Source organism: Gobio gobio, assembly GCF_949357685.1.
Source record: "Gobio gobio genome assembly, chromosome: 4".
In the NCBI taxonomy this organism is placed as follows: domain Eukaryota; kingdom Metazoa; phylum Chordata; class Actinopteri; order Cypriniformes; family Gobionidae; genus Gobio; species Gobio gobio.
Window position 1 is genome coordinate 23,138,963 of NC_137100.1, and position 12,109 is coordinate 23,151,071.

The 12,109-nt window shown below is 37.5% G+C and overlaps 1 protein-coding gene across 2 annotated transcripts; it reads left to right on the plus strand.

Moving 5' to 3' along the window:
• The first annotated feature begins 654 nt into the window (after positions 1 to 654).
• On the plus strand, positions 655 to 9,156 carry cfap157 (cilia and flagella associated protein 157). 2 transcript variants are annotated; one of them, XR_013816327.1, is made up of 9 exons: positions 655 to 984; positions 1,486 to 1,757; positions 2,173 to 2,326; positions 7,256 to 7,523; positions 7,987 to 8,117; positions 8,188 to 8,338; positions 8,407 to 8,585; positions 8,697 to 8,834; positions 8,969 to 9,156. XR_013816327.1 is itself a non-coding variant. In XM_079814664.1 (8 exons), the coding sequence occupies exons 1-8, from the start codon at positions 833 to 835 to the stop codon at positions 8,746 to 8,748; spliced, it is 1,359 nt and encodes a 452-aa protein (XP_079670790.1). In that variant the 5' UTR covers positions 655 to 832; the 3' UTR covers positions 8,749 to 9,156. The 2 variants fall into 2 exon arrangements, 1 of the variants encoding a protein (XP_079670790.1); XM_079814664.1 differs by having other exon boundaries at positions 8,697 to 9,156.
• The last annotated feature ends 2,953 nt before the right edge of the window (positions 9,157 to 12,109 follow it).

Consider the following 12,109-nt stretch of genomic DNA (forward strand, 5'->3'; position numbering starts at 1 on the left):
ATAAATAAATAAATAAATAAATAAATAAATAAATAAATAAATAAATAAATAAATAAATAAATAAATAAATAAATAAATAAATAAAATCGTAAAAACACGGTCAAATGAATGGCAGCAACGGCTCACAACAACAACAACTGTAAAATAAGTAAAACATCCTAATTTATATAAAGTACAGAAATTTACATTAATGTTTTACAGAAAACGTATTTTGTTATTTGTTAGTATAGGCTACTGTTATTCCCTGAAATATAACGATCAAACAATGATGGGTTAAGGGGTGATTGTGTACTTTATTACAATTGTAATAACATGCAAGAATAAGTAGGCTACAATGTAAAGGTATGTGCACAATAAGTAGGCTATACATTGTATCAGGCTATTACTTTAAATGTTAATACATAGTAGTTAAAATACTTAAAATAAATATAATAAATAAATAAAGAAAAATACATTTAAGGGCCCTTTTACATCTTGCATGTGATCTTAAAGCATAATTTGAGCTATTGAGAACAATATTTGCAAGGGGGTAGTAGGCCTAAATGTAAAAATTCAAAGGGCAAACAAGTAAATGAAAGGGTACAACTCGGCTTTTAATCAAAAATGAAAGTGAAACTGTTGTTTAATATGGCCAAACCGCTTTGTATAATATTTTCAACAATTTCAGGTTTTGAAAGTAGCCTATGTGAAATAGCACTTCTTGCGCACGTCTCTGCGCAGCGCATGACACACAACAACCGCAGTAACCGACTGTCCATGGCAACAAGAAACAATTGCATTTGTTTAAGTTTTTACTTCTCAGACAGTTTAGTTTAAAGTACGTAAAAGTCAAATGCCTCCCAAAAAGACTGGAAAGGGGAGCGGAGATACATCAAATAAAAAGGAAACTATTGAGCCGGAGCAGAAAAACGGTGAAGAATTAACGGAGAGTGACAAAAACTTTTACCGGGCTCAAATACGTGATTTGGAGGAGCGACTGGAAAGGTGAGAGCTCTGGCAAGTTACCACGACCACTGCCATTGTTGTTTATTTTGTTACATGCGAGTTTTTAGAGGTTTACACGGCATTCAAATACGTCTGAATTTATTTGAGAGAGAAAAAACAACAACAACAACAACAACAACAACAACCCAAAACCTAAAACGCACTTGCTCATTCAATCTACAGCAATGGGCACGTGCGCAGGAAACACTCACCTAATGATGATGATGATGATGAACTCTTGAGAAGTTTCAGTACTTTACACTTAAAGATATAAGATTAAAATCGCATCTTTAGAAATTAGTTACTAGTTGGCCTATTTTGTTTTACTCGTTTAGCCCATGCCTGTGCCTTTGATGGAAATAAAACGGAGTAGACTTTGGATTATAATATATTTAATGTTAATAATTAACCAGGCAATATACTTAACCAAATATGTCATACAGGAAGCTTGCCTCATATGTGTTATTAAGAACTGTGACCTTATCTTTTTTTTCCTTGTAGATACCAGCATAAATGTGATGAATTGGAGGTTAAAGAAAATGACTTATCCTCGAAGATTGATAATGTGGAGAAAGGGAAGAAAGACATTGTTCTCTACCTGAAACGCACACTGGCTCAAAAAGATTATGAACTGAATGATCTGGAGGAGACTTTATCAAGACACCAGCAATCCCAAGAGGCTGAGAGAGAGTCCTTTGAGTTACAACTGAGCATGCTTAGACATGAACTTCAGGAAAATAAGGAAAAACTCACGTCTGAGAACATGGCGCTCGGTAAAAGCTTCTGAGCAGTCACATATTTGCATATACCCTATACAAAACAAATATCAAATAAAATGAAAACATATATCAATTGTCACTTAGTGTGTGATACACTGTTAAAAATAAAGGTCCCTTATGGCATTGATGGTTCCATGAAGAACTTTTAACATCCATGGAACCTTTCCATTGATCAAAGGGTTCTTTGAATTGGGGAAAAAGGTTTTTCAGATGATTTAAATATTCTTAGTTCACACTAAGAAAAAAAAAGGTTCTTTTAAGAACTTTTAATAGACAAGTTTTTTAGCAGTACAACTCAGTATGTGAGAGTGAGGCACTATCATATAAGTGACTGGTAATAAATGCACCTTCCTACCTATCAAGATTGCCAGTGTTCCTAATTAAAATGTGTTTACCTTTTTGTGTTCAGCCGGCAAGTTGGCGTCTTTGGAGGACTTCTCTATGCAGAAAGAGAAGCTTATGGCCGAACGCAGGTCTTTGGAAGAACAGCTTCAAAATCAAAAAGAGGAACATCAAGTGCAAATCTATAATCTGGAGAAAAAAGCTGTACTGGACAATGACAGGTGAGCAAGTTTATAGGCCTACTCATCATTCAGAGATCATGGAAGGTGCATTCTAAATTGAATATGACTTGAACTCTTATTTATAAATATTGTGCATTCATCATTTTCATTGAACGATTGCAATGTAAAGGGCTTACAAAGAGGCATTTGTTCAGTTAGTAAACAAGTGGATCTGTTGCTTGGTATATAGTACTGCATTCAAAAGACACTAAGATTCTTTCAAATCCTTGGACTCACTTTGTTGCAGAAATTTTTCACTTTCTCAGTTCTCACACACACAAAATTAAATTAATTATTAAATTAATTATTTATTTATTAAAAAAAAAGTACATTTCGGCAATAAAAAGTCTTTAAAAAAATGAAGGTGACACTTTACAATAATGTCTCATTAGTTAATGCATTAACTGACATTAAGGTCAGCATGAAACGGAAGTTGTAATAGTGTTACGATCCTCCTTTCTAGTCTAGGGGCAGGAAAGGAGAGTAGCAAATAGTTGTGGGGAGAGAGTGAGAGAACTGCCATCTCCAGGTCCCAGGGCAGACACAAAATGCTCAATGACACCAGTTTCAAAATAACAAGATTTATTAAATTAACAGTGAGAATTAACAAAGGGCTTCAGGAGGGGAGAGGCCAAAACAACAAACAAAACATTCTTACTAAGGTTAAGGATAACTTATCACCAAAAAGAAATAAAAGAAAATACAGAAACAATTACCTAACTTCCTCACTACTCAAACACAGGAGAAAATGTGGTTCTTAAAGGGTTAGTTCACCCAAAAATGAAAATTCTGTCATTAATTACTTACCCTCATGTCGTTCGACACCCGTAAGACCTCCGTTCATCTTCGGAACAGAAATGAAGATTTTTTAGTTGAAATCTGATGGCTCTGAAAGGCCTCCATTGGCACAATGGCACGGTTCACTCTCAAGACCCTTAAAAGGTACTAAAGACGTCGTTACAAAGTCCATCTCACTACAGTGGTTCTACAATAACTTTATGAATCGGCGAGAATAGTTTTTGTGCGCAAAAAAACCCTAAATAACGACTTATATAGTGATGACGATTTCAAAACACGGCCTCATGAAGCTTCGAAGCGTTATGAATCATTGAGTCGAATCATGATTCGGATCGCGTGTCAAACCGCCAAACTGCTGAAATTTGGCGATCCAAACTGCTCATTCGACTCACTGATTCATAACGCTTCGAAGCTTCATGAGGCCGTGTTTTGAAATCATCATCACTATATAAGTCGTTATTTAGGGTTTTTTTGCGCACAAAAACTATTCTCGCTGATTCATAAAGTTATTTTAGAACCACTGTAGTGAGATGGACTTTGTAACGACATCTTTAGTACCTTTTAAGGGTCTTGAGAGTGTAAAGTGCATTGTGCCAATGGAGGCCTTTCAGAGCCATCAGATTTCAACTAAAATATCTTCATTTGTGTTCCGAAGACGAACGGAGGTCTTACGGGTGTCGAACGACATGAGGGTAAGTAATTAATGACAGGATTTTCATTTTTGGGTGAACTAACCCTTTAAGCGCAAAAGGCATCCACCTTCCTACAGTGATAAAATTAAGGCAACAAAAGTCTGATGTTCACAAAATAGAACTTAAAGGGTTAGTTCACCCAAAAATGAAAATTCTGTCATTAATGACTTACCCTCATGTCGTTTGACACCCGTAAGACCTTTGTTCATCTTTGGAACACAAATGAAGATATTTTAGTTGAAATCCGATGGCTCAGAAAGGCCTCCATTGGCAGCAATGTATTTTGCACTCAACAGACCCATAAAAGGTACTAAAGACGTCGTTACAAAGTCCATCTCACTACAGTGGTTCTACAATAATTTTATGAAACGATTGAGGGACTCAAACACTACTAAAACTACTAAAAAAGGTTAAAACATTCACTGATGCTCCAGAAGGAAACACAATGCATTAAGAGCCGGGGGGTGAAAACCTATTGAATTTGAAAATCAAGGTAAATTGTGCTTAATTTGTCTTCCGGGAAACATGCAAGTATCTTCTGTTGCTTCTGAAGGGCAGTACTAAATGAAAAAAAATTATATTTAAACAAAATAAGAAAAATTTGGACATCTTCATCCTGTTCAAAAGTTTTCACCCCCCGGCTCTTAATGCATTGTGTTTTGTTTCCTTCTGGAGCATCAGTGAATGTTTGAACCTCAGTGTGAAAAGATGGATCTTAAAATCATACAGTCATTGCTGGAGAGGGTTCAAATATGAAAAAGAGGCTGGAAAACTGAAGAATGTGTAGGACCTGGAGGATTTTTCTGAAGAACATTGGGCAGTTTAACTGCTCAGGACAAACAAGGGACTCATGAACAACCATCACAAAACTAAAAAACAGCCGTGGATCATCCAGGGAACAACACACAGCACTGAGAATCAATGGTTCATAAACTTTTTATCAGGGTTATTTGAATAAATTCAGCTTTTTTTTTGTCTTGTGGACTATATGTAAACATTTTTTATGTAAAATATCTTATTCAGGACAGTACTAAATAAAAAATAACATGCATTTTGTATGATCCCTCTTGTTTAGTTAAAATTATTCCCATTTTCACAGATTCTGCAAGCGGTTCACACACTTTTTCATGCCACTGTACGTACAGTTGGTCTAAATCTTTGTGATTACTTATATCAATGTTATATATATATATATATATATATATATATATATATATATATATATATATATATATATATATATATATATATATATATATATATATAATATGATATATATAATGTAATATATATATCATCCAGCCCTAAATTATGCAGAATATAAGATGGCAACAATTTAATTGATGAGTTGTCAAAACAATAACAATACAATATATAGGGTATGATTTTACCCAAAAATTCAACATTTTGACACAAAACGATAACTACAAATCCATGTTTCACTGCCTGGAGTCAAGTTGTTTCTGTGAATTGCAGCGATCCTTTGCTTCTCGGCAGTCTGTAAAAATATACCTAATCAATTTGTACAGTCAATCTCAAAGCTCTTTCCCATTTTACATGAGTTTAGTGTGTTTTTCGTGGCATTTACGCTGAAAACCAATGCTATCACTCTTTTTGCCACTCAGTGGGCGGAACCGCAGTCACTGCATACCCTCTATAGTCAAGTCAAGTCAACTTTATTTATATAGCGCTTTTAACAATGTAGATTGTTTCAAAGCAGCTTTACAGTGTTAAACAGGAAAATAATGCAGCATAATTTTATTCAGCTGTATAGCCATTCTGGAGAAAACGCTGATGTCATCAGTTCATTTCAATTATCATACAGTGACAGTGTGGGCTTTAGATCAATAATTAGATCAGTAATTTAGTTTATATGGTTAATTTAGTTTATTAATTAGATTTATTTCGATGTTTAGTTGAAAAATTTAGTGTCCCCAACTGAGCACGCCAAGCCAGAGGCAACAGTGGCAAGGAAACCAAAACCCCATTAGGTGACCTAATGGAGAAAAATAAACCTTGGGAGAAACCAGGCTCAGTCGGGGTGCCAGTTCTCCTCTGGCCAATTAACAAACAGCGTATTATTATTTTTTATTATTATTATTCTGGCAGCTTTACAGGTCAGAGGTCATAATAGATCAGAATATTCGAGGGACCGGGGGCAACATGCTGGAGACAGGTGACGTAATCTGGCAGTACGTTTTGGGAGTTCATTTTAGTCCATCCTGAAGTCCGTTTTGCAGAGATGGACTAAAAATGAACTCCCAAAACGTACTGCCAGATTCTGGAAGATGAATTCTTCAAACAGTGGTACTAGAGGATGTGGTGCTGGTCCTTCAAGAGTCACTCTCAACCTATCTGTCCATAAAGCCTATAAAAAAACCTTCTTCATGTATTTTACAACACTTCAGCTTGTGATTCTTATCTAGTGGGGGTCATTTTTTAGGATTCTTTACCTAACTGAAGTCTCTGAGATCCTGACACCTTGCACTTCTGGAGACTCCAGGTAGGTTGCAGCTTTGGAAAATGGTGGCGCTGGAGACTAAAGGGTTCCTGATGGTTTCACCCTTAATTCTTCACCTTAATTCTTAATTCTTTTGCAGTTAACAGGTGTCTTTTCTTCACCACCTGTTTTTGTCAGATCCTGCTGACCCAACGAGCATTTCACTGTCCAATGGCCATGCCTTAACTGCAATGTCTAGTATTGCATTAGTATTGCATCCTTCTCATGGACATTTAATACTTTTTGACTTTTCAGTCTGAGTTAAATCTCTTTTTTGGCTCAATTTATCTGTAAAAGAAAACATGCCTAATAATTCTGCACACCTGAATATAAGGTTTTTTTCATTTCCAGCCTTCATGAACAATTATATATCACTTATACATTATTAAATACTAAATCAATAGTAGTTATTAGGATTACTGTGGTTTGGAATTGGTCAAATGTGCCTGGAAAAAAAATATGATCAGAAAATCAACGTGCCTAATAATTCTGCACTCCCTGTATATATATATATACACACACACACAGATTACACACAAACATGTTATAGAAACACAAACTTGTATGTTAGGTGATGCATCGATTTGACATCACTAGAATTAATAAATCATTTATAATAATTACTTGGGGTGTAAAGATACATTGTTATATCGAGATATCGCAATATAAAATGCATTGATGTAAATGACATGATTTGCGATATAAAGTTGTTTTATCCAAGGCTCAGCTTACTGTATTTATAAGGTATAATTCACCCAAAATGTAAATCATCATGTACTCACCCTCATGTTTACCTCGCGTAAAGATAAATACATTTACCAGACTTTTTAAATGTATATTTTTAAATATAAAGTTGGTAAATAAAGTTATACTATATATAAAGTAATAGTAATAAAGTTTTACTTACATTTATTTATTTGACCTCTTTGGCTTATACAGGCTAAAGAAAGAAATGCTGCAACATGTTGCTGCTGTAGCAGCTGAATTTCGGCGAGTGTCAGACCAAAAGATGCCCGAGACGACAATGAGGGCCATGCAGGAGAACCTCTCTGTGACGGCACAACTCCAGCAGCTCTCAGACAAGACCCAGGAGCTGCTGAAGGAGAATGATGCTCTACGAGCAAGAGAAAGGCAACTCAAATTAGAGAATGGCATTACAGAACCGCTGCTGCATGAAATAACCAAGAAGAATGTTGCTAATCAAAAGGTTGCCAATTTAGCCATATATACCCAGCTAACAGGGAATGTTCTCAGAACTTTGATAACGTTTTGGCAAGGTTATGAACAAACATTCTTCCAGTAACGTTAACAGAATGCTCTTTCAAAGGTATCTGGTATTTAGCAATGTTCTCAAAACATTCATGGAATGTTTATTTTTTCCTGAAACGTTTTAGTAAATTACATACTTGTTACTTTTGAATGTTCTCTGAACATTTTAATATGTGCACATAATGTTTGCAAAATGATAAAATGGAATGTTCCATTAACGTTCATATAACCAAGAAAATGGACAATTCAAACGTTAGGAGAACGTTAGCAAAACATTCTTGGAACATACTTTATTTTTGTTAGCTGGGTACTTTAATGCATGTAAGCGATATTTTTTTGCTGTTTTGAAACGCATGCATTTTATATAGCCTAATGCTCAAATGAAACAACTCTTTCTCAAGGTGGTCCATCAGTTGACAGAAAAGTGCAAGCAAATGCAATCTGAAGTTGAGAAATGTGCCAAACTTAAACGGGAGCACCAAGAGCTGCTGGACACTCATTCTGCAGTTTGCACAGAGCTTGATGCTGTCAGGTTGGTCACTTAGGAGTTAAATAAATGACTTGAAATACATGTATTTTAATCGTATCACTACCACTTACAGAAAGAAACATGCAACAGTTATTGAATTGTTGAACCAAACAAAAGCTGAAGCCAAGACACACAGGAAAGAGCTTGAGGAGGAAAGGACTCTGAGAGGTCAGATAAAGACAGTTCTTGAAGAAGCAGCCATAGCGCTAAAAGAGGCCTTAAGGGTAAGACATTATCATGCTGTGCTACGGAGAAGTAAACAAACAGTAGTCTTACTCTGCTTTGGTTACAGGAGGTCCCTAAAGAGGAAGACTCGGAACTAAAGTTTACTGTAAGACGAAATCAGATGATGCAAAAGCTGCTGGCTGTGCTGGACAGTGCTGCAGCTTTAGGAAAAGGTCCCGCTCTTACTGAATTTATGCCAGAGGTGGCTTGCAGACGTGATCTTAAAGAAGTCTCTGGCATGAAAAGGTACAAAATGTATTTTATTTCAATGACATGGAAAACATAACCATAATATAGCATGAAGAATTGATAATGGCAATGTGAATCAATGACTCTCATACTTGCTTTCAACTCCAGACCAAGTGATCTCCAAAAGAAATCCACTGATCTTTCTCACTTCAAAACTTGAGATCTGGGTTTGGTCCCACGCAAAACACACACCTCAAAATCCAAGATGGGAAATCTCTCTAGGAGTGCTTATACCTCTCCACATAAGTAAGTATATAAGTTATGGAACATCAACAGGACAGACAGCATGTGACTATGGATGTAATGTGAAATATTGTTTATATTGCAGCTGATGAATTCATTAGTGTACATTTAACTATTTGTCTGACTCTGTCTTTTAGGAAATGATCAAGTGAAAAATTACTCCATATAGTCATACCTCATCACAACACAAGCTTTGTGGGAGATATTTTTTAAATAATTAAAAATTTCATTGTTGTGTTCATATCTTGTCATTAGGTGGCAGTGTTGTATTATATTTTGGATAGATAAGTGAACCTGACCTGAAATAGCAATAAAGTGTATTTTGAAAAAGAAAAGTCTGGTTCATCAAGTGTTGCCTATAATTATTAAATAGGGTGATTGGGACACTTTTTGCCATTGAGATGTCTAGGAAAAAGTATTCCAATCAACCTGAATGAACTCCTATCAAACGCTAAAGGAGATAATTATGCTTTATTTATTATCTACTAAAATAGCTTTAATTCTAAACAGGACAAACAATTTCAAATATTTGCTGACTACTATAGCCCCATCGGTCTGCCGATGATGTCTTAAATACACCATCTGTTTCTGAACCATTTTTCTTAATTTAAAACTTTTCAAAAATACTTTTGGGGGTCCTGATCGAGCCGAACACATTCTTTTGAGATGAATGATAGCTAATGCTGATGGATATCTTTCTCCGGGTATTACAGGCCTTGTGTGTGTCCCTGTGGTTGGTTTATTGAGGGCCATACAGTCACGTGTCTCAACTGCAAATGTTTACACATAGGCCTATAAATGACTCAACCTCATAGCGATTTTGAGATCTTATCAAGGGTTAGTCAAAATTATGACCATCTATTTGGAAATGTGTTTCTGGTGACTTCTCAGAAAAACAGCATTAAGTTGGTAACACTTTACAATAAGGTATGTTTGTTAACTTTAGTTAATGTATTAAGTAACATGAACTAGGTAACAATGAGCAATACATTTGTTACAGTATTCTTATTTTTTAATGTTAGTTAATAAAAATACAGTTGTTCATTGTTTATGTCAGTTCACAGTGCATTAACTAATGTTAACAAATACAACTTCTGATTTTAATAATCTATTAGTATGTTGACATTAACTAAGATTAATACATGCTGTGAAAGTATTAGTTCATTCTTAGTTCATGTAAACTAAAGTAGCTAATAATGTTTTAACTAATGAAACCTTAATGTAAAGTGTTACCGTTACGTTTAACAGAGATAGAACTGTTGAACAGCAATAGACAAGCTCATTGCTATTTTAGTTTAGTTATTGATTGTCTGCATACGTCTCTGGTTAGGCCTTGCCAATTACATAGTAATCATATATCACAACACATATTTAGATTTTTTTCCTATCAGTTTCGAACAAATTGTTTCATAAAATAAATCACATTCACGTTTGACTTTGTAGGTGCTTCTCAAGCAGAAGGCTGCATTCTAGTGGGGCCGTGTCCTTCCTAGTCCAGTCCTTAGGAGGCTTGTATGCTCTCCTCAGCATTAAATGTCAACAGATATTAGATCAACATTAGATGTCAATGGAGGAGAGGCTTCACTACACTGAATAAATTGCTTTTGTGAGGAAATAGCTTATCATTCAATGAATCGACTGCCCATTGTCTAATCTTCAACATGTTTGTTCAAACATTAATTTTGGATTTATCTATTTTTAGAGGTTATACAGAAAAACTGTTTTATAAGAAAAGTCACTGACAATTTTGCGACAGGTTTGACTCAGTTTATAGCACTTCTTATCTCATTCATATGGCATCCGCAAACAGCGATTGACTGTCGCACACATTTTATGAATGCATCAGAAAACTTAAAAATGCTGACTTTGGAGGATGCATTCCAAGATAGGAAGGCATCAAGGGCCGTCGGAATCCTATGTTAGCTTCACTTCCTGTCTCTTGAGAGACCTTCATCTGATGGATTTTTTGAAGGCAGCATAGATGTATCTTTCACTGCCTTTGATATCCCACAATCCTATGGATTCCATTCAGTGACAGTGGAGCTAGAAAAAAAAGATTTGTGGTTGCTGATCAGTTGGTGTGTAAATGTATGTTTTTAACCTACGTTCCCTTTCGAGAGGTCTCTCGTATTGCGTATGGGAAAACTCCTTTTCTCGAGAATATGAAGCAAAACTTTATTCTATAAAGTGTCTATGTAAAACGCAGTGCGGCTGCACAGCAGATAGAACAGCGCGAGCTGCGCGCTGATTGGCTGTGCTGCGGCAACTATATCCTTTATTCTGTTTGTCTGTGTGTAGTGTGTGTGTTGCCGCCGCAACCCCACTTCAAAAAGAGCGCGAGCGTTGTTACAAATGCCTCGCCTTTTTTGCGCCTCGTGCAGAGCCCCTCTCCATTATCTGTGTGGCATGCCTCGGACGGGACCACGCCGATACTGCACTCTCCAAGGGCGCCTGCCCCGAGTGCGACGAGATGGCCTCGCCAGCTTCGATGTCCCCGCCCCGCCCGCGCCTCTTGGACCGCGCAAAAATAAACGCCGCGACCAGAGGCCACCTGAGCGATCAAGCGACTGCATGCCGAGCAACTCTCCTCGTGCCTCGCTCTCGCCGGTGAAGTTCACCCAAGAGGAACAGCGCCCCTCCCTCGCAGCGGCCTGTTCTGTCTCCTTCGGTGGACCAGCAGAGGAAGAGGAGGACAGCCTTTCTTTGGCTGCATTTGGCAGCGAGTGGTCAGACTCTGTGTCGGAGCCCTCCGCTTCGACGCAGACTGCCACGAGCGCTAAAGCCAGCTTTGACACGGAGCTGGTCCGTGTGCTCACTAAGGCCGTGGGAGATCTCGGGCTCGAGTGGTCCCACCCCCAGGAGACAACACGGAGTTGGCTGGACGAATGGTTCCTGCAAAGCCGTCGCCTTTCCTCCCCTCAAAAGCCCGCCCCCTTCTTCCCGGAGGTTCATGACGAGCTGATGAAGGCTTGGAAAGTCCCCTACTCGACTCGTGCTAAATCCTCGTTTTCCCCAGCGCTCTCTTCTGTCGACGGCGTTAAGGAAAAAGGATATGAGGGTTTTCCTCCCCTCGAAGAGGCCGTCTCGGGGACCTCGACCCAAAGCTGCGTTGAGAACCGAGCCACCGAAGCCGTCCTAGCCGTAAGAGGGAAGAGAAGATGGTCAGCCCCACCACACACTATCATTCTCCCAGTTCCCTACAGACAAGTGACTGGCGACTCAGTTTCTGCAGTCAACGAGCCTGTTATCAAAAGCGCTCGCCTGCACACAAACGCCGT